At 47.6% G+C, this 22,907-nt stretch overlaps 2 protein-coding genes across 2 annotated transcripts in view; both read left to right on the plus strand.

The window, feature by feature from the left end:
* LOC137356254 (zinc finger protein ZFP2-like) overlaps positions 1–5,876 on the plus strand; it is a 255,410-nt gene extending 249,534 nt beyond the window's left edge. Inside the window, exons 2-3 of the mRNA XM_068022127.1 lie at positions 2,950–3,320; positions 3,690–5,876. Of these exons, the coding sequence (XP_067878228.1) occupies positions 2,950–3,320; positions 3,690–3,912 (594 nt within the window). The 3' untranslated portion in view covers positions 3,913–5,876. The remainder of the gene's footprint in view (positions 1–2,949; positions 3,321–3,689) is intronic.
* Positions 5,877–22,246: 16,370 nt separating this feature from the next.
* LOC137356255 (zinc finger protein 721-like) overlaps positions 22,247–22,907 on the plus strand; it is a 43,850-nt gene continuing 43,189 nt past the window's right edge. Inside the window, exon 1 of the mRNA XM_068022128.1 lies at positions 22,247–22,386. Within this exon, the coding sequence (XP_067878229.1) occupies positions 22,259–22,386 (128 nt within the window). The 5' untranslated portion in view covers positions 22,247–22,258. The remainder of the gene's footprint in view (positions 22,387–22,907) is intronic.

A 22,907-nucleotide genomic window follows, 5' to 3' on the forward strand; every position in this document is an offset into this window, starting at 1 on the left:
CTGTGTGTGGGGTGTAATCTGGATATTATGGTCTGTGTGAGTTGTAATCTGGATATTATGGTCTGTGTGTGAGGTGTAATCTGGATATTATGGTCTGTGTTTGGGTGTAATGTGGATATTATGGTCTTTGTTTTTGTGTGTAATCTGGATATAATGGTCTGGGTGTGGGGTGTAATCTGGATATTATGGTCTGTGTGTTGTTTGGAATCTGGAAATTATGGTCTGTGTGAGGAGTAATCTGGATATTATGGACTGTGTATAGGGTGTAATCTGGATATTATGGTCTGTGTGAGTTGTAATCTGGATATTATGGTCTGTGTGTGCAGGATGTAATCTGGATATTATGGTCTGTGTGAGGTGTAATCTGCATATTATGGTCTGTGTGTGGGGTGTAATCTGGATATTATGGTGTGAGTGCGAGGTGTAATCTGGATATTATGGTCTGTGTGTGGGGTGTAATCTGGATATTATGTGCTGTGTGTGTGGGTTGTAATCTGGATGTTATGGTCTGTGTGAGGTGTAATCTGCATATTATGGTCTGTGTGTGGGGTGTAATCTGGATATTATGGTCTGAGTGTGAGGTGTAATCTGGATATTATGGTCTGTGTGTGAGGTGTAATCTGGAAATTATGGTCTGTGTGTGGGGTGTAATCTGGATATTATGGTCTGTGTTTGGGGTGTAATGTGGATATTATGGCCTCTGTTTTTGGGTGTACTCTGGATATTATGGTCTGTGAGGTGTAATCTGGATATTATGGTCTGTGTGTGGGATGTAATTGGATATTATGGTCTGTGTTTGTGGGGTGTACTCTGGATATTATGCTCTGTGTTTGTGGGGTGTACTCTGGATATTATGCTCTGTGTGTGGGGTGTAATATGGATATTATGGTCTGTGTGGGGTATAATGTTGATATTATGGTCTGAGTGTGAGATGAAATCTGGATATTATGGACTGTGTGTGAGGTGTAATCTGGATATTATGGTCTGTGTCTGGTGTGTAATCTGGATGCTTTGATCTGTGCGTGGGGTGTAATCTGGATATTATCGTCTGTGTTTGGGGTGGAATGTGGATATTGTCTCTGTTTTTGGGTGTAATCTGGATATTATGGTCTGTGTGAGTTATAATCTGGATATTATGGTCTCTGTGTGAGGGGTGTAATCTGGATATTATGGTCATTGTGTGTGTGGGGTGTAATTTGGATATTATGGCCTGTGCATATGGGATGTAATCTGGATATTATGGTCTGTGTGTGTCGGATGTAATCTGGATATTATGGTCTGTGTGAGGTGTAATCTGCATATTATGGTCTGTGTGTGGGATGTAATCTGGATATTATGGTCTGTGTGAGTTGTAATCTGGATATTATGGTCTGTGTGTGAGGTGTAATCTGGATATTATGGTCTGTGTTTGGGTGTAATGTGGATATTATGGTCTCTGTTTTTGGGTGTAATCTGGATATAATGGTCTGGGTGTGGGGTTTAATCTGGATATTATGGTCTGTGTGTTGATTTGAATCTGGAAATTATGGTCTGTGTGAGGCGTAATCTGGATATTATGGTCTGTATGTGGGGTGTAACCTGGATATTATGTTCTGTGTGTGTGGGTTGTAATCTGGATGTTATGGTCTGTGTGAGGTGTAATCTGCATATTATGGTCTGAGTGTGAGGTGTAATCCGGAAATTATGGTCTGTGTTTGGGGTGTAATGTGGATATTATGGCCTCTGTTTTTGGGTGTACTCTGGATATTATGGTCTGTGTGAGGCGTAATCTGGATATTATGGTCTGTGTGTGGGATGTAATTGGATATTATGGTCTGCGTTTGTGGGTGTAATGTGGATATTATGGCCTCTGTTTTTGGGTGTAATCTGGATATTATGGTCTGAGTGTGAGGTGTAATCTGGAAATTATGGTCTGTGTGTGGGGTGTAATTTGGATATTATGGTCTGTGTTTGGGGTGTAATGTGGATATTATGGCCTCTGTTTTTGGTTGTAATGTGGATATTATGGTCTGTGTGAGGTGTAATCTGGATATTATGGTCTGTGTGTGTGGTGTAATCTGGATATTATGGTCTGTGTGACGTCTATTCTGGATATTATGGTCTATGTGTAGGGTGTCATCTGGATATTATGGTCTGTGTATAGGGTGTAATCTGGATATTATTTTCTGTGTGTGTCTGGTGTGTAATCTGGATATTATGGTCTGCGTAGGATGTAATCTGGACTTTATGGTCTGTGTGAGGTGTAATCTGCATATTATGGTCTGTGTGTGGGGTGTAATCTGGATATTATGGTCTGAGTGTGAGGTGTAATCTGGATATTATGGTCTGTGTGTGGGGTGTAATCTGGATATTATGGTCTGTGTTTGGGGTGTAATGTGGATATTATGGCCTCTGTTTTTGGGTGTACTCTGGATATTATGGTCTGTGTGAGGTGTAATCTGGATATTATGGTCTGTGTGGGATGTAATTGGATATTATGGTCTGCGTTTGTGGGGTGCACTCTGGATATTATGCTCTGTGTGTGGTGTGTAATATGGATATTATGCTCTGTGTGGGGTATAATCTGGATATTATGGTCTGTGTGTGGGGTGTCATGGTCTGTATGTGGGATTTAGTGTGGTTTTTATGGGCTGACTGGTAATAGAATCTGAATATTTTGGTGAATATCTGGTCCGTCTGTTCCAGGAGAGGCCGATGGAGGAGGAGCAGCAGCAGGAGCCGGGGCCTCGGCAAAAGAAGATGCTGCCGACGGGGATCCGGGCGATATTCCGACCCCAGGGCGGGAGAGGGGGGGTCCGGAGACGTTGCCGACCCGACCAGCGGGGCTTCATCTGCTCGGACTGTGGCAAGACCTTCGAGCACTCCTGCCACTTCGAGAGGCACTTGCGGGTGCACACGGGTGAGAGGCCCTTCAAATGCACCACCTGCGACAAAGACTTCAACCACAAGTCGAACCTGGTGCGGCATGAGCGCACTCACACTGGTGAACGCCCGTTCCAGTGCCAGACCTGTGGCAAGGAGTTCAGCCAGCCCTCTAACCTGGTCAAGCACCAGCTAACCCACACTGGTGAGAAGCCCTTCCGCTGCCAGACCTGCGGGCGGGACTTCAGCCGTCTTTCCAACTTGGCCACTCACCAGCGCACCCACACTGGCGAGAAGCCCTTCCACTGCCCCATCTGTTTCAAGGACTTCAGCCAGTCCTCCATCCTGCGCCGGCACCAGCGCACCCACACCAAGGAGAAGAAGTACCGCTACGTGGTTTATGGAGCTGGGGCCCGATCCGGGAGGCCCGTGGTCCTCCACACAGGGGACGATGCCAGGTGAGGCCGCGGTTGGGGCGCTGGGGGGTCAGAGGGTGGAGCGAACATCGGACTGACTGGAGGAAGGAGATCAATGTGGGGGGAGGGTGACACTCAATGAGGAGAGGAGCTGGGGGGTGAGGGATGGGGGAAGTGGCGAAGCATGGGGGAAGGAGTGTGAGGTTGGGACAGAGGATGGATGGACACAGAAGGGAGACAAGTTGTGGGATGGGAGACATTGTGAGAGAGGACATAATGCGAGACACGGGTGGCACTGGGAGTGGCGGCGTGGACTGGGGGCTTGAACCCAGGAGGCTTTAACACTGATGATCGGCTGATGAGGTGTGTGGCTGACTTCTGGTGCTAATCCAGCTCTGTTCTCTGTTGCAGTGTGTTGGAGGTGGGGCACCTCCAGCTGAGCAGCTCAGACCAGGCTGAGGGCGAGGCTGAGGGTGAGGCCCAGAATTCTGACCCATTGGACGGGGAATATCAGGAGGTGGCGGAGCTCTTCATCTGCTCAGACTGTGGGAAGAGCTTCAAGACCATGTCCAGGTTGGAGAAGCACCAGGAGGAGCATGGAGAGGAGAACGCCTTGGCCAGCACTGACCGTTAGCCTCACGGCCCGGGAGGAACCTCACCAGAGTGTCGGTGATTGGCCTTTGCAATCTGGTGCTTCCTCCCGGTGCATAAGCAGAACCGTGTCTCCTGATAAACTGAAGCTTGCTCCTTTAGTCGTGGTGTGATGTAAAGCACCTGGCTGGATGCACCATTCACCCTTTCTACACCATACTTTGTAGCCGAGAAGACCTGACTCCCATTGGCTCAAAGTTGTGCCGTAGTCTTCCGATTAAGACAAATAGTCGGATTTATTTACAAGTACATCAATTACATGGAGGCTGGCACAAAACTAGTTTGTAGGATACTTGAACTATTGACACAAACCATTTTAAAACAATGACGAGTCCATTCCAGTTATTGTGAACTGAGTCACCCACTGTTAATGTGAATTGTTGACAACCCTCCTCTTCCCCCCGCACCCCCCGCTGTCTGAGGCAATCAGCGTAGGGGCACTGATGGTCTTGGGGTTTAGTCCTGCATTTCTTGGAAGTGATAGCAGACTTTTGAGAAGTAAATGGGGCCTCTTGTGGTCAGGACATCAGAATATTGCTCTGTGTTTTAGCCCTCCAATCACTGGCTTCAGGGCACAGTAGAAAGAGTCCAGGATGCCCCTGGCTTGTCTCCAAATCTGCCTGCATCAACATTTCAAAGATGTGTAGGACTCGACACAGAGAAAAACCCAGCCTGACCTCATGACGATGCTGATTACTTCACCAATGGCTGCCCCTTGAGACAGTTCGACACAGAGATGCACTGCATAGTAATATAAAGGGGCCCCGTCAGGATAAAACTACCTGGAGACAGGCCTGAAATGGCACTGGCCTGCCTTCTCATTTTAAAAAGACCTGGAGTCTTTTTGACTAGCTTTGGTTCAATCACTGGAATCGTTGGGATGTGACAGTAGCAAGCCATATAAAGGATGGAACTAGAGTGAGGGGTGGAGATCGTTGGTGATGGGATTTGACCCAGTCTGTCAGCTGTGAGGTACAATGACTTTGCCAAACTCGGGACATCCTGGAGCACTTAGCAGCCAATGGATAACATTTGAGGTGCAGTCAGTGGGGAAAATGTGGTTGTGATTTTGTACAGGACAGGATCCTACAAATAGTGACGCGATGAATGACCCAGTCATTTTTTTTTAAAGTGGCAAAGAATAAAGACCCGACATCGCCACACTGTTCTGACCTGCCAAAAGTTGTTGCTGTGACAATGCAGCTGGGGGGAAATCAAAGAACCTTGGGTCAGGGGTTACCCCGGGTTCGTTACAGAGCAAAGATCATGCAGTGAGTCATGTGGCAATTACCCCCCCCCCCCCCCCTTACTGCTTCAGAGTGGCTCTTGTGTGTTGGGGTATTTCACAATTTTTTCCACTATGATTTGGATTATTTCCGGAATGGTGCAGAATTACACACCATTTCTCTCTCTCTCTGGACAGAGGGGAAATCAGGGCGACTTGTTATGTTAACAATCTCTCCCGAAGGGAGAGGGGCTTGATCCTGGACACGGCTGCTTGTATCAGTGTGAGACAATGGGGCATTTGCACATCCACACCAGGTGTCCTGGGATGGCTGCTGGGGATGTGGGAGGAACACGATCCGCTTTGAGTGGCGGCCCAACTGGCCAATCATGGGCACAGGGAGAAAGGGAAGGGATCGATGGTCCACCCTTCGGCCTCCCTGTTCAGCTAAGCAGCCAACGGAGCAAGTCTAGGAGCTATGGTTGTGTATGGTGAGATCAGCAACAGAGAGGCCACACGCTCGGTCATTCAACTAAATGCTGACCACAGTCGCAGAAACCACTGGTACAAAAGTGGATTTGGCCAGCGACCAGGGCAGTATGATGACTTTATTATTTTTATGCTATGAAGGGTGTTATGAAATAGTTTAGAACTCACTGTACATGTTCCCCTCTTTTGTTCACGTTATTTGTAAAATAAACCTGCTGGTTGGTTTACAGTCAGTCATGTTTCACGTGTTTTCATGACCTGATGGGTCAGTACTGAGGGAGTGCTGCACTGTCGGAGGGTCAGTACTGAGGGAGTGCTGCACTTTCAGAGGGTCAGTACTGTGGGAGTGCTGCACTTTCAGAGGGTCAGTACTGTGGGAGCACTGCTCTGTCGGAGGGTCAGTACTGAGGGAGTGCTGCACTTTCAGAGGGTCAGTACTGTGGGAGCACTGCTCTGTCGGAGGGTCAGTACTGAGGGAGTGCTGCACTGTCGGAGGGTCAGTACTGTGGGAGCACTGCTCTGTCGGAGGGTCAGTACTGAGGGAGTGCTGCACTGTCGGAGGGTCAGTACTGTGGGAGTGCTGCACTGTCGGAGGGTCAGTACTGAGGGAGTGCTGCACTGTCGGAGGGTCAGTACTGTGGGAGTGCTGCAGTGTTGGAGGGTCAGTACTGAGGGAGTGCTGCTCTGTCGGAGGGTGAGTACTGAGGGTGCTGCACTGTCGGAGGGTCAGTACTGTACTGTCGGAGGGTCAGTACTGAGGGAGTGCCGCACTATCGGAGGGTCAGTACTGAGGGAGTGCTGCAGTGTTGGAGGGTCAGTACTGTGGGAGTGCTGCACTGTCGGAGGGTCAGTACTGTGGGAGCACTGCTCTGTCGGAGGGTGAGTACTGAGGGAGTGCTGCAGTGTTGGAGGGTCAATACTGAGGGAGCACTGCTCTGTCGGAGGGTCAGTACTGAGGGAGTGCTGCACTATCGGAGGGTCAGTACTGAGGGAGTGCTGCAGTGTTGGAGGGTCAGTACTGCGGGAGTGCTGCACTGTTGGAGGGTCAGTACTGTGGGAGTGCTGCAGTGTTGGAGGGTCAGTACTGCGGGGGTGCTGCACTGTTGGAGGGTCAATACTGAGGGAGCACTGCTCTGTCGGAGGGTCAGTACTGAGGGAGTGCTGCACTATCGGAGGGTCAGTACTGAGGGAGTGCTGCAGTGTTGGAGGGTCAGTAATGCGGGTGTGCTGCACTGTTGGAGGGTCAATACTGAGGGAGCACTGCTCTGTCGGAGGGTCAGTACTGAGGGAGTGCTGCACTGTCGGAGGGTCAGTACTGAGGGAGTGCTGCACTGTCGGAGGGTCAGTACTGAGGGAGTGCTGCAGTGTTGGAGGGTCAGTACTGAGGGAGTGCTGCACTGTTGTAGTGTCAATACTGAGGAAGTGCCGCACTGTCGGAGGGTCAGTACTGAGGGAGTGCTGCTCTGTCGGAGGGTCAGTACTGAGGGAGCGCCGCACTGTTGTAGTGTCAATACTGAGGGAGTGCTGCAGTGTCGGAGGGTCAGTACTGAGGGAGCATCGCACTGTCGGAGGGTCAGTACTGAGTGAGTGCCCTACTGTCGGAGGGTCAGTACTGAGGGAGTGCTGCAGTGTTGGAGGGTCAGTACTGCGGGAGTGCTGCACTGTTGGAGGGTCAATACTGAGGGAGCACTGCTCTGTCGGAGGGTCAGTACTGAGGGAGTGCTGCACTATCGGAGGGTCAGTACTGAGGGAGTGCTGCAGTGTTGGAGGGTCAGTAATGCGGGTGTGCTGCACTGTTGGAGGGTCAATACTGAGGGAGCACTGCTCTGTCGGAGGGTCAGTACTGAGGGAGCACTGCTCTGTCGGAGGGTCAGTACTGAGGGAGTGCTGCACTGTCGGAGGGTCAGTACTGAGGGAGTGCTGCAGTGTTGGAGGGTCAGTACTGAGGGAGTGCTGCACTGTTGGAGGGTCAGTACTGTGGGAGTGCTGCACTGTGGGAGGGTCAGTACTGAGGAAGAGCCGCACTGTCGGAGGGTCAGTACTGAGGGAGTGCTGCTCTGTCGGAGGGTCAGTACTGAGGGAGCGCCGCACTGTTGTAGTGTCAATACTGAGGGAGTGCTGCAGTGTCGGAGGGTCAGTACTGAGTGAGTGCCCTACTGTCGGAGGGTCAGTACTGAGGGAGCGCCGCACTGTCGGAGGGTCAGTACTGAGGGAGTGCTGCTCTGTCAGAGGGTCAGTACTGAGGGAGTGCTGCAGTGTCGGAGGGTCAGTACTGAGGGAGCGCCGCACTGTTGTAGTGTCAATACTGAGGGAGCGCTGCACTGTCGGAGGGTCAGTACTGAGGGAGCGCCGCACTGTTGTAGTGTCAATACTGAGGTAGCGCCGCACTGTCGGAGGGTCAGTACTAAGGGAGTGCTGCTCTGTCGGAGGGTCAGTACTGAGGGAGTGCTGCTCTGTCGGAGGGTCAGTACTGAGGGAGTGCTGCTCTGTCGGAGGGTCAGTACTGAGGGATCGCCGCACTGTTGTTGTGTCAATACTGAGGGAGCGCCGCTCTGTCGGAGGGTCAGTACTGAGGGAGCGCCGCACTGTTGTTGTGTCAATACTGAGGGAGCGCCACACCAACCTAGGCACATCACAGGAGCTTTATGAAGCAAAATTTGACAGCAAACCGAGAGAAGATAACAGGGCAAATGGCCAAAAGCCGAGTCAAAGAGGTAGGTTCTAAGGAGCCTGTTAAAGAAGGAAAGGGAAGTGGAGAGGTTTAAAGAGGGAATTCTGGAGCTTAGGGCCACAGGCAACTGTCGGCATGGTCATCAATGGCGAAGGTATTAAAATCTGAGATGCTCAAGAGGCCAGAATTAGATGAGTGCAGATATTTCAAAACGTTGTGGGACTGGAGGAAGTGACAGAGATGGGGTAAAGCCATGGAAGGATTTGAAAACAGTGATAAGAATTTTAAAATCAAGGCATTGCTTTAACTGGGAGCCAATGAGTGGGCTTAAGGCTGATAAGTCAACGGGACTTGGTGTGAGTTAAGCCAAGGCCAAAAGAGTTTTGGATGACCTCAAGTTTATGGAGTGTAGAACGTGGGAGGCTGGCCAGGAGAGTGTTGGAAAAGTCAAGCCTAGAGATAACAAAGGCTTTGATGAGAGTTTCAGCAACAGATGAGCTAAGGCAGGGGCAGAATCGTGTGTTGTTACATAACTGGAAATGGGTGGTCCTATTGACAGCACGGATACTACTGTATAATTCCCTCCAGTCTGAAAAACAGCCATTCACAAGTCTTTTTTTCAGCTGTGTTAGTTGTGGTTCATTTGGAAGCATTTGAAGTCTGAAGATTGTGTGCAAATCCCACTCCAGAGACTTGAGCACAAAAATCAAAAAGCTGACTCCAACTACTGTAGGAATGCTGCCATTGGAAGTGCCGTCTTTCAGCTGAGACATTAAACTCAGGCCATGTCTGCCCCCTCAGCTGGACAGAAAAGATCTCAGTGCACGGTTTTGAAGAACAGTGGAGCTTTCCCTGCTGTCCTGGCCCTCAATCAACATCACAAATGCGGTATTTAATCATTATCACTGCTGTTTGTGGGAGCTTGCTGTGTGCATTTGGGCTGCTGCAATTCCTACATTACAACAGTGACTACACTTTTTCAAAAGTACTTCAGTGGCTATGTTCATGAAAAGCACTATTTAAAGGCATGTCTTCCTTTTTTTCTACCCCTCAACAAATTTTGTCTCCATGCTGCTACTTGCCACAGAATTTATACAACATGGCAAGAGGCCATTTGGACCGTCCAGTCTGTGCTGGCTCTCTGAAGAGCAATTTAACTAGTGCCAGTCCTCCAGCATCTCCCTGGAACCCTGAACAGTCTTCCTTTTCAGATAACAATCCAATTCTCTTTTGAAAGCCTCGATTGAACCTGCCTCCACCACACTCTCAGACAGTGCATTCCAGATCCTAAACACTCACTGAACCTGCCTCCACCACACTCTCAGACAGTGTATTCCAGATCCTAAACACCCACTGAACCTGCCTCCACCACACTCTCAGACAGTGTATTCCAGATCCTAAACACACACTGAACCTGCCTCCACCACACTCTCAGTGTATTCCAGATCCTAAACATGAAAAAAGGAAAGAAGGTACCAGCCCTTCGCTTTGCAAGCTGGAACGTCAGAACTATGTGTCCTGGCCTGTCGGAAGACCTTACACAAATCAACGATTCTCGGAAGACCGCCATCATTAACAACGAGCTCAGTAGACTCAATGTGGACATTGCAGCACTTCAGGAGACTCGCCTCCCCGCGAGTGGCTCTCTAGCAGAGCAAGACTACACCTTCTTCTGGCAGGGCAGGGATCCTGAAGAACCAAGACAGCATGGAGTGGGCTTCGCCATCAGAAACTCCTTGCTCAGCATGATAGAGCCTCCAACACTCTGTTCCGCACCTGAAGCTAAAGACCAGTTCTATGAACAACTCCATAACATCATTAGCAGCATCCCCAACACCGAACACCTATTCCTGCTGGGGGACTTTAATGCCAGGGTTGGGGCCGACCATGACTCATGGCCCTCCTGCCTTGGGCGCTATGGCGTTGGAAGGATGAATGAGAACGGGCAGAGACTGCTTGAGTTGTGTACCTATCATAACCTCTGCATCACCAACTCGTTCTTTCACACTAAACCCTGTCACCAGGTTTCATGGAGGCACCCAAGATCACGTCGTTGGCACCAGCTAGACCTCATTGTCACAAGGCGAGCCGCCTTAAACAGTGTTCAAATCACACGCAGCTTCCACAGTGCGGACTGCGACACCGACCACTCCCTGGTGTGCAGCAAGGTTAGACTCAGACCAAAGAAGTTGCATCATTCCAAGCAGAAGGGCCACCCGCGCATCAACACGAGCAGAATTTCTCACCCACAGCTGTTACAAAAATTTCTAAATTCACTTGTAACAGCCCTTCAAAACACTCCCACAGGGGATGCTGAGACCAAGTGGGCCCACATCAGAGACGCCATCTATGAGTCAGCTTTGACCACCTACGGCAAAAGTGCGAAGAGAAATGCAGACTGGTTTCAATCTCATAATGAAGAGCTGGAACCTGTCATAGCCGCTAAGCGCATTGCACTTTTGAACTACAAGAAAGCCCCCAGCGATTTAACATCCGCAGCACTTAAAGCAGCCAGAAGTACTGCACAAAGAACAGCTAGGCGTTGCGCAAACGACTACTGGCAACACCTATGCAGTCATATTCAGCTGGCCTCAGACACCGGAAACATCAGAGGAATGTATGATGGCATGAAGAGAGCTCTTGGGCCAACCATCAAGAAGATCACCCCCCTCAAATCTAAATCGGGGGACATAATCACTGACCAACGCAAACAGATGGACCGCTGGGTTGAGCACTACCTAGAACTGTACTCCAGGGAGAATGCTGTCACTGAGACTGCCCTCAATGCAGCCCAGCCTCTACCAGTCATGGATGAGCTGGACATACAGCCAACCAAATCGGAACTCAGTGATGCCATTGATTCCCTAGCCAGCGGAAAAGCCCCTGGGAAGGACAGCATTACCCCTGAAATAATCAAGAGTGCCAAGCCTGCTATACTCTCAGCACTACATGAACTGCTATGCCTGTGCTGGGACGAGGGAGCAGTACCCCAGGACATGCGCGATGCCAACATCATCACCCTCTATAAAAACAAAGGTGACCGCGGTGACTGCAACAACTACCGTGGAATCTCCCTGCTCAGCATAGTGGGGAAAGTCTTTGCTCGAGTCGCTCTGAACAGGCTCCAGAAGCTGGCCGAGCGCGTCTACCCTGAGGCACAGTGTGGCTTTCGTGCAGAGAGATCGACTATTGACATGCTGTTCTCCCTGCGTCAGATACAGGAGAAATGCCGTGAACAACAGATGCCCCTCTACATTGCTTTCATTGATCTCACCAAAGCCTTTGACCTCGTCAGCAGACGTGGTCTCTTCAGACTACTAGAAAAGATCGGATGTCCACCAAAGCTACTAAGTATCATCACCTCATTCCATGACAATATGAAAGGCACAATTCAACATGGTGGCTCCTCATCAGAGCCCTTTCCTATCCTGAGTGGTGTGAAACAGGGCTGTGTTCTCGCACCCACACTTTTTGGGATTTTCTTCTCCCTGCTGCTTTCACATGCGTTCAAATCCTCTGAAGAAGGAATTTTCCTCCACACAAGATCAGGGGGCAGGTTGTTCAACCTTGCCCGTCTAAGAGCGAAGTCCAAAGTACGGAAAGTCCTCATCAGAGAACTCCTCTTTGCTGACGATGCTGCTTTAACATCTCACACTGAAGAATGCCTGCAGAGTCTCATCGACAGGTTTGCGTCTGCCTGCAATGAATTTGGCCTAACCATCAGCCTCAAGAAAACGAACATCATGGGGCAGGATGTCAGAAATGCTCCATCCATCAATATTGGCGACCACGCTCTGGAAGTGGTTCAAGAGTTCACCTACCTAGGCTCAACTATCACCAGTAACCTGTCTCTAGATGCAGAAATCAACAAGCGCATGGGTAAGGCTTCCACTGCTATGTTCAGACTGGCCAAGAGAGTGTGGGAAAATGGCGCACTGACACGGAACACAAAAGTCCGAGTGTATCAGGCCTGTGTCCTCAGTACCTTGCTCTACGGCAGCGAGGCCTGGACAACGTATGCCAGCCAAGAGCGACGTCTCAATTCATTCCATCTTCGCTGCCTTCGGAGAATACTTGGCATCAGGTGGCAGGACTATATCTCCAACACAGAAGTCCTTGAAGCGGCCAACATCCCCAGCTTATACACACTACTGAGTCAGCGGCGCTTGAGATGGCTTGGCCATGTGAGCCGCATGGAAGATGGCAGGATCCCCAAAGACACATTGTACAGCGAGCTCGCCACTGGTATCAGACCCACCGGCCGTCCATGTCTCCGTTATAAAGACGTCTGCAAACGCGACATGAAATCGTGTGACATTGATCACAAGTCGTGGGAGTCAGTTGCCAGCATTCGCCAGAGCTGGCGGGCAGCCATAAAGACAGGGCTAAATTGTGGCGAGTCGAAGAGACTTAGTAGTTGGCAGGAAAAAAGACAGAGGCGCAAGGGGAGAGCCAACTGTGCAACAGCCCCAACAAACAAATTTCTCTGCAGCACCTGTGGAAGAGCCTGTCACTCCAGAATTGGCCTTTATAGCCACTCCAGGCGCTGCTTCACAAACCACTGACCACCTCCAGGCGCGTATCCATTGTCTCTCGAGATAAGGAGGCCCAAAAGAAACACTCACTGAACCTGCCTCCACCACACTCTCATACAGTGTATTCCAGATCCTAAACACTCACTGAACCTGCCTCCACCACACTCTCAGACAGTGCATTCCAGATCCTAAACACTCACTGAACCTGCCTCCACCACACTCTCAGACAGTGCATTCCAGATCCTAAACACTCACTGAACCTGCCTCCACCACACTCAGTGTATTCCAGATCCTAAACACACACTGAACCTGCCTCCACCACACTCTGTGTATTCCAGATCCTAAACACTCACTGAACCTGCCTCCACCACACTCTGTGTATTCCAGATCCTAAACACTCACTGAACCTGCCTCCACCACACACTCAGACAGTGTATTCCAGATCCTAAACACACACTGAACCTGCCTCCACCACACTCTCAGACAGTGCATTCCAGATCCTAAACACTCACTGAACCTGCCTCCACCACACTCTCAGACAGTGCATTCCAGATCCTAAACACTTCACTGAACCTGCCTCCACCACACTCTCAGACAGTGTATTCCAGATCCTAACCACTCGCTGCATGATAACATTTTTCCTCCTGTCACTATAGTTTCTTTTTTCAGTTACTTAAATCTGTGCCCTCTGGTTCTCGATCCTCTCACCAATGGGAACAGTTTCTCCCTATCTACTCTGTCCAGACCCCTCGATCAAATCTCCTCAACCTTCTCTTCTCCAAGGAAAACAGTCCCAACTTTGATTGAGGTGTTCAAAATCATGAGGGGTCTGGATAGAGTAGATGGGAAGAAACTGTTCCCATTGGTGGGAGGATCGAGAACCAGAGGGCACAGATTTAAGGTAATTGACAAAAGGAGCAATAGTGACACGAGGAAAAACGTTATCATGCACCTCCTTTTGAATTTCACCCTTTAATTTATATCGTCTCCTCTGCATTCTTCCTATCAAAAGGGATCCCTTCACACCTCTCTGCATTCAATTTCATCTGTCCTTCAGTCCCATCAGCTTAAATTTTGCTGCTTTATCAAACGCTTTTTGAAAGTCTATATACACATAAAGTGCACTGTCCTTATCCACCTTACTCTCTCTGCTCCCGACCAGGAAGAAGCCATTCAGACCCCTCAAGCCTGTTGCACAGGAACGGGATGAGATCCATTCATCCCTCTCAAGCTTGTTCCACTGGAACAGGAGTAGGCCATTCAGCCCTCTCGAGCCTGTTGCACAGGAACGGGATAAGATCCATTCAGCCCCCTTGAGCCTGTTACACAGCAACAGGAGTAGGCCATTCAGCCCATCGAGCCTGCCCCACCATTCAATACGATCATGGATGATCATCCACCTCAATGCCTTTTTCCCACACTGTCCCCCTATCCCTTTACAAAGAGAACAAAGATAATTACAGCACAGGAACAGGCCCTTCGGCCCTCCAAGCCTGCGTTGATCCAGATCCTCTATCTAAACCTGTCACCTATTTTCTAAGGGTCTGTATCTCTTTGCTTCCTGCCCATTCATGTATCTGTCTAGATACATCTTAAAAGACGCTATCGTGCCCGCGTCTACCACCTCTGCTGGCAACGCGTTCCAGGCACCCACCACCCTCTGCGTAACGAACTTTCCACGCATATCCCCCCTAGACATTTCCCTTCTCACTTTGAACTCGTGACCCCTAGTAATTGAATCCCCCACTCTGGGGAAAAAGCTTCTTGCTATCCACCCTGTCTATACCTCTCATGATTTTGTACACCTCAATCAGGTCCCCCCTCAACCTCCGTCTTTCTAATGAAAATAATCCTAATCTACTCAACCTCACTTCATAGCTAGCGCCCTCCATACCAGGCAACATCCTGGTGAACCTCCTCTGCACCCTCTCCAAAGCATCTACATCCTTTTGGTAATGTGGCGACCAGAACTGCACGCAGTATTCCAAATGTGGCCGAACCAAAGTCCTATACAACTGTAACATGACCTGCCAACTCTTGTACTCAATACCCCGTCCGATGAAGGAAAGCATGCCGTATGCCTTCTTGACCACTCTATTTACCTGCGTTGCCACCTTCAGGGAACAATGGACCTGAACACCCAAATCTCTCTGTACATCAATTTTCCCCAGGACTTTTCCATTTACTGTCTAGTTCACTCTTGAATTGGATCTTCCAAAATGCATCACCTCGCATTTGCCCTGATTGAACTCCATCTGCCATTTCTCTGCCCAACTCTCCAATCTATCTATATTCTGCTGTATTCTCTGACAGTCCCCTTCACTATCTGCTACTCCACCAATCTTAGTGTCGTCTGCAAACTTGCTAATCAGACCACCTATACTTTCCTCCAAATCATTTATGTATATCACAAACAACAGTGGTCCCAGCACAGATCCCTGTGGAACACCACTGGTCACACGTCTCCATTTTGAGAAACTCCCTTCCACTGCTACTCTCTGTCTCCTGTTGCCCAGCCAGATCTTTATCAATCTAGCTAGTACACCCTGGACCCCATGCGACTTCACTTTCTCCATCAACCAACCATGGGGAACCTTATCAAACGCCTTACTGAAGTCCATGTATACGACATCTACAGCCCTTCCCTCATCAATCAACTTTGTCACTTCCTCAAAGAATTCTATTAAGTTGGTAAGACATGACCTTCCCTGCACAAAACCATGTTGCCTATCACTGATAAGCCCATTTTCTTCCAAATGGGAATAGATCCTATCCCTCAGTATTTTCTCCAGCAGCTTTCCTACCACTGACGTCAGGCTCACCGGTCTATAATTACCTGGATTATCCCTGCTATCCTTCTTAAACAAGGGGACAACATTAGCAATTCTCCAGTCCTCCGGGACCTCACCCGTGTCATTTGTATTTAGAAATCTGTCAATCTCTGCTTTAAACATAATCAGTGACTGAGCTTCCACAGCCCTCTGTGCTAGAGAATTCCAAAGATTCACAACCCGAAGAAATTTCTCCTCATCTCTGTCCGAAGTGGCTTCTCCCTTATTTTGAAATTGTGTCCCCCGGTTCTAGTCTCCCCAACCAATGGAAACATCTTAGTTGCGTCTACCCTGTCTATCTTTTTAAGTATTTTGTAGCTTTCAGTGAGATCACCTCTCATTCTCCAAAACTCTAGAGAGTACAAGCCCTGTTTCCCCAATCTCTCTTCATAGGACAGTCCCGCCATCCCGGGAACAAGTCTGGTGAACCTTCATTGCACTCCCTCTATGGCAATAATCTCCCTCCTAAGGTAAGGGGATCAAAACTGCACATAGTACTCCAGGTGTGCTCAAACCAAGGTTCTAGACAATTGAAACAAGACTTCACTACTCCTGTACTCAAATCCTCTTGTGATAAAGGCTAACATACATTCGCCTTCCTAATTGCTTGCTGCACCTGCATGTTAGCTTTCAGTGACTTATTGACCTTGGCCAATAAAGGAAAGCAATCCATATGCCTTCTTGACCACTTTATTTAGTTGTCCTGCAACCTTCAGGGACCTGTAGACATGCACTTCTTCTACCCCTTTCAATATCCTCCTTGATACTTCCTCAAAACATTCAATTAAGTTAGTAAGACATGACCTTCCCTTAACAAATTCATGCTGACTATCCCTGATTAATATGTGCCTTTCTCAGTGGCAGTTCATCCTATCTCTCAGAATTGATTCTAATAGTTTTCCCACCACCAAGGTCAGACTGACCGGCCTATAACTATTTGGCCTATCCCTCACACCCTTTTAAACAATGCTGCAATGTTCGCAGACCTCCAATCCTCTGGCACCTTGCCTGTATCTAGAGAGGAATTGAAGATGATCCTCAGAGCATCTGCTATTTCCTTCCTGGCTTCCTTTAACAACCTGGGATACAATCCATCTGTCCCTGATGATTTATCCACTTTCAAGGGTGTCAGACCCTCTCGCACTTCCTCTCTCATTATGCTTATCATATCTAATATTTCACACTCCTCTTTTGCTACAATGTCTATATCATCCCTCTCCTTTGAGAAGACAGAGACAAAAAACTCATTAAGAACCGCGTCCACATCCTCAGCATCCACACATAAGTTCCCCGAGACATCTCTGATAGACCCCACCCTTTACTTCGTTATGCTCTTGCTCTTAATGTACTAATAAAACATCTTTGGGTTTTCCTTGATTTTACCTGCCCATAATTTTTTATGTCCTCTCTTTGCTTTTATAATTTCCTTTTTTACCTCACCCTTACACTTTCTATACTCCTCTAGGCTTTCTTTTTCTGCTTTATCTTACCCTGTATGCTTCAAGATAACCAGGGGACTCTAGATTCGGCAGTACTACCCTTTATCTTTGGGGGGACATGTCTACATTGTACTTGTAGAATCTCGCTTTTGAATCCCTCCCACTGGTTTGCCACTGATTCTTCAAGGAGCTGTATCCAGTACACTTTCGCCAGATCACCTCTCAGCTTCATAAAGTTTGCCTTCCCCCAATTTAGAACTTTAACTCTTGTTTTATCTTTGTCCTTTTCCATGATTATGCTAAAACTGACTGTATTTGGGGCGGCGCAGTGGTTAGCACCGCAGCCTCACAGCTCCAGCAACCCGGGTTCAATTCTGGGTCCTGCCTGTGTGGAGTTTGCAAGTTCTCCCTGTGTCTGCGTGGGTTTCCTCCGGGTGCTCCGGTTTCCTCCCACATGCCAAAGACTTGCAGGTTGATAGGTAAATTGGCCATTAGCAATTGCCCCTAGTATAGGTAGGTGGTCAGGAAATATAGGAACAGGTGGGGATGTGGTAGGAATATGGAATTAGTGTAGGATTAGTATAAATGGGTGGTTGATGGTCGGCACAGACTCGGTGGGCTGAAGGGCCTGTTTCAGTGCTGTTTCTCTAAACTATTATGGTCACTATTTCCAAAATGGTCTCCCACTGCAACTTCATCCACTTGCCCTGCTTCATTTTCGAAGACTACATCTAGAATTGTGCCCCCTCCCATTGGGCTTGTTACGTGCTGGCTAAAAAAGTTCTCTTGAATGCAGTTCAAGAATTTTATGCCCTCTGTGCCCTTCACACTGTTCGTATCCCAGTTGATATTAGGGTAATTGAAATCCCCAACTATTATTGCCCTATTGTTTTTGCACTCAGAAATTTGCCACATATTTGTTCTTCTATCTCCCTCTCACTATTTAGGGATCTATGGTACGCTCCTAGTAGTGTGGCTGCCCCTTTTTGTTTCTGAGCTCAGCCCATGTGGCCTCATCTGATGATTCATTTAGCATATCATCCCTCCTCAAAGCTGTTATTGATTCCTTAACCAATAATGCTACACCCTCTCCTTTTTTATCCCACTGTCTATCCTGCCTGAACACACTATATCTAGGGATATTAAGCTGCTATTTTTGCCCCTCTTTGAACCAGGCTTCCATTATAGCAATGATATCGTGTTACCATGTATCTACCTCTGCCCTCAGCTCATCGGCTTTATTTGATATACTTCTTGCATTTAAATAAATACCTTTGAACACGATGTCAAATTCCTGTGCTGCACACTTTTTAACCTTTGTTTCTTCTGTCTTTCAGAGTCACTTGCTAATTTTCTGCCTCCCATTCCCTGCCCTGAATTTGTTCTATCTGAAACTGCCCTCAGGTTCCTATCCCCCTGCCAAACTAGTTTAAACCATCCCCAACAGCACTAGCAAACCTTCCTGCAAGGATATCCATCCCAGTCCTGATCAGGTGTCGACCATCCGGCTTGTACAGGTCTCACCTTCCCCAGAACCGGTCCTAATGTCCCTATTAACCTATCTGTATCCCTTTGAAGCCTCCTTATGTCTACTTCACAACTTACTTTCCTACCTATCTTTGTGTTATCAGCAAATTTAGCAACCATACCTTCGGTCCCTTCATCCAAGTCATTTATATAAATTGTAAAAAGTTGAGGTCACAGAACTGATCCATGTGGTACACCACTCGTTACATCTTGCCAAACAGAAAATGATCCATTTATCCCTACTCCCGGTTTCCTGTTAGCTAGACAATTTTTTATCCATGCCAAAATGTTACCCCCTACACCATGAGCTTTTATTTTCTGCAATAGCCTTTGACGTGGTACCTCATCAAATGCCTTCTGGAAATCTAGGTACAGTATATCCACCAGTTCCCCTTTATCCACAGCACATGCTACTTCTTCAAAGAACTCCAATAAATTGGTTATACATGATTTCCCTTTCACAACACCATGTTGAATCTGCCTGATTACCTTGAAATTTTCTAAGTGCCCTGCTATAACATCTTTAATAATAGCTTCTAACATTTTCCCTATGATAGATGTTAAGCTAACTGGCCTGTAGTTTCCTGCTTTCTGTCTCCCTCCCTTTTGGAATAAAGGAGATACATTGGCTATTTTCCAATCTAATGGAACCTTTCCTGAATCTAGGGAATTTTGGAAAATTAAAACCAATGCATCAACTATCTCACTTCTTTTAAGACCCTGGAATGAAGTCCATCAGGACTCAGGGACTTGTCAGCCTGCAGCTTTAACAATTTGTTCAGTACCACTTCCCTGGTGATTGTAATTTTTTTGAGTTCCTCCCTCCCTTCCATTTACAGCTAATTCTGGGATGTTACTTGTATCCTCAATAATGAATACCAATGCAAAATACCTGTTCAATTCATCTTCCATGTCCTTATCTTCCGTTATTAATTCCCCAGACTCACTTTCTCTCAGACAAAGACTCATTTTGCTAACTCTTTTTTAAATATCTATAGAAACTCTTACAATCTGTTTTTATATTTCTTGCTAGCTTTCTCTTGTACTCTATCTCCCCTCCTTATTAATCTTTTAGCCATTCTTTGCTGTTTTTTATATTCTGTCCAATCTTCTGACCTGCCACCCATCTTTGTGTAATTATATTCTTTTTCTTTAAGTTTGATACTATCCTTACCTTCTTTAGTTAAGCAATGATGGTCAGTCCTCCCCTTGGAATTTTTCTTTCTCGTTGGACTGTATCTATTCTGTATATTCTGAAATATCCTCTGAAACGCCTGCCACTGCATCTCTATTGACCAATCCCTTAACTCCAGCTTCTCCAGTCTGTCCACATTAACTGAAGTCCCTCATTTCTGGAACCATTCTGGTCAATTTCCTCTGCACCCTCTCCAAGGCCTTGATGTCCTTCCTAAAATGTGGTGCCCAGAATTGGACACAATACTCCAGCTGGGGTCTAACTAGTGATTTATAAATGTTTAGCATAACTTCCTTGCTTTTTTACTCTATGCTTCTATTGATAAAGCCAAGGATCCCATATGCTTTTTAAACAGCCTTCTCAACTTGTCCTTCCACCTTCAAAGACTTAGGTCTTTCTGTTCCTGCACTCCCTTTTAAATTGTACCATTTTGTTCATATTACTTCTCTGTGACTCTTTGGTTCTCACTTGTATTATCAACCTAACATCTGTCATATGCACCCTTTTTCTGTATCATCTTACTCTATCTTTTTCGTCAGCCAGGGAGCTCTGAATTTGTTTGCCCTACCTTTTCCCTTCATGGGAATGTACCTTGACAGTACTCGAACTATCTCCTATTTAAAGGTAGCCCATTGTTCAATTACAACTTTGCTTGTCAATCTTTAATTTTAGTTTACCAGGGCCAGATCCATTCTCATCCCATTGAAATTGGCCCTTTCCCAGTCAATTATTTTTACCTTGAATTGCTCCTTGTCCTGTTCCATAGCTAACCTAAACTTTATGATACTATGATGACTGTCCCCTAAATGTTCCCCTACTGACACTTGATTGACTTGTCCCACCTCATTTCCCAGATACATGCTGGGCCGAAGGACCTTTTTCTGTGCTGTATAACTCTATGACTAACCAGATCGAGCAATGCCCTCTTTCTCATTAGACGAGAATCATTCCGAAGTAGAAAATTCTCCTGAATGCACTTTAGAAACTTTTGCCCCTCTCTGCCCTTTACACTATTACTATCCCAGTCTATATTAGGATAATTGAAGACCATTAAAAATACAGTATAGCCTTTGCAGTTCTCTGTAATTTCTTTGCAAATTTGTTCCTCTATATCTTTCCCACTAGCTGGTGGCCTATGGAATAGAATAGTACCCAGTAGTGTAACGGTACCTCTATTGTTCCTTAGTTCGAACAAATAGATTCTGTTCTTGACCCATCCAGGACACCCTCTCTCTCCAGCACTGTATTATCTCCTTAATTAGTACAGCCACCCCCTCCTCCTTTCTTGCATCCAGGAATATTTAGTACCCGGTCCAGATCTCTATTATCACCAGAAAATCATCTTCCCACATAGCTACCTGTACCTCAGCTCACCAACCTTATTTACCACACACAATGTGTTAACATACTTGAACTGAAAACCTGATTTAGACCTTATTGCATTCCCTCTTACTTTGACCCTACTTAATACCTTACTATTTCTTACTCTAGTGTTATCTGTCTCTCCCAATTCTTTGTGCTTTTACTTTTTAATATTTCCTCTTGGTTCCCATGCCCCACCATGTTAGTTTAAACCCTCCTAAATAGCACTAACAAACCGCGTTGCAAGGACATTGATCTCGGCTCTGTTCAGGTGCAATCTGTCCAGCCTGTACAGATCCCATCTCCCCCAGAACCTGTCCCAATGTCCAGTGCATTCATCTTCTCTATCTTCCTGTTTCTAAATTCACCAGCACGTGGTGCAGGGAGTAATCTGGAGATTCCTACCTCTGAGGTCCTGCTTGCTAGTTTCTTTCCTAGTACCCAAACATCTGCCTGCAGGATCTCATCCCTCTTTCTACCAATGTTGTAGATACCACGACTGCTGGCTGTTCGTGCTCTTCCGCGGCTCAGTGACATCATTGACCCTGACACTAGGCAGGCAACATACCATAGAAATGCCTGTCTGTTCCCCTAACTATAGAATCCCCCATCACTATTGTTTTCTCAATCTTCTTCTTGCCCCCCTGTATAGCTGAGTCAGCGGTGGTGACGTGGCTCAGGCTGCACTCCCCAGAGGAACCAGAGTTCCAGCCCTTGAGAAAAAGACCACCGTCCCAGTGGCCTTTTAAATTTTGCTTCTGTTGTCTCTGTGTCACACTAACCGCTTATTTCTGTGCCGCCGTGCTCACTATCCTGTTTCTGTATTCTACCTCTCCTCCCGCCGATTTCTCCGGCTGCCTTAGACCCGGATGTTACAGCAGTCACCTCGCTCTTTGATTACTCAGGAGCCTAATTTCCGCCCCTCCCCTCTCTCCATTCAAAGGAAAAGAAAGGACTGGAAGCCGCCCTCGAAGTGGGTGAGATCTCTGCTTGTTTTCCCAGGAGCGCAGAGTTCCGGTTTGGCCGCCCAGCCATGACGGCCGTGACTACCCAGCATGCCTTGGGCGCGGGAAAGCGCTCTATCCCTGGCAGCGGGAGGGACCGCGCATGCTCGCTCGCGATGCACTCTGGGGCTGCAGCAGGAGGAGAAGAAGAGTTGGTGGCTGCAGGGCCGGAGTCACAGGTCAGAGCCTGGGGTAGGGCGGGGAGGTGTAAGTCTGCTCAGGTAGGAGGGGGTACTATGCAGTCTCAGTATAGAGCTAAATGTGGGGGGAGAGGTGCATCCTATAATGGACAGGAGGGCAATGCACTGGGTGCAGGCTCTGGATAGTCCGGGTTCAGGGATTTGGGTTAAATAAAAACAGAAAGTGCTGGAAATACTCAGCAGGTCAGACAGCATCTTTGGAGAGTGAAGCAGAGTTAACGGTTCAGGTGGGATTTCCAGCATCTGCAGTATTTTGGCTTTATATCAGGGATTTGGGGGTGGGGGCTAATGAGATACTGGTGCATCACCGTCATTTACTCCCCCATTGTAAATTTTTCTTTTATTTATTTTATTTAGAGATACAGCACTGAAACAGGCCCTTCGGCCCACCGAGTCTGTGCCAACCATCAACCACCCATTTATACTAATCCTACATTAATCCCATATTCCTACCACATCCCCACCTACACTAGGGGTAATTTATAACGGCCAATTTACCT

The sequence above is a fragment of the Heterodontus francisci genome, chromosome 45, assembly GCF_036365525.1.
Source record: "Heterodontus francisci isolate sHetFra1 chromosome 45, sHetFra1.hap1, whole genome shotgun sequence".
In the NCBI taxonomy this organism is placed as follows: Eukaryota; Metazoa; Chordata; class Chondrichthyes; order Heterodontiformes; family Heterodontidae; genus Heterodontus; species Heterodontus francisci.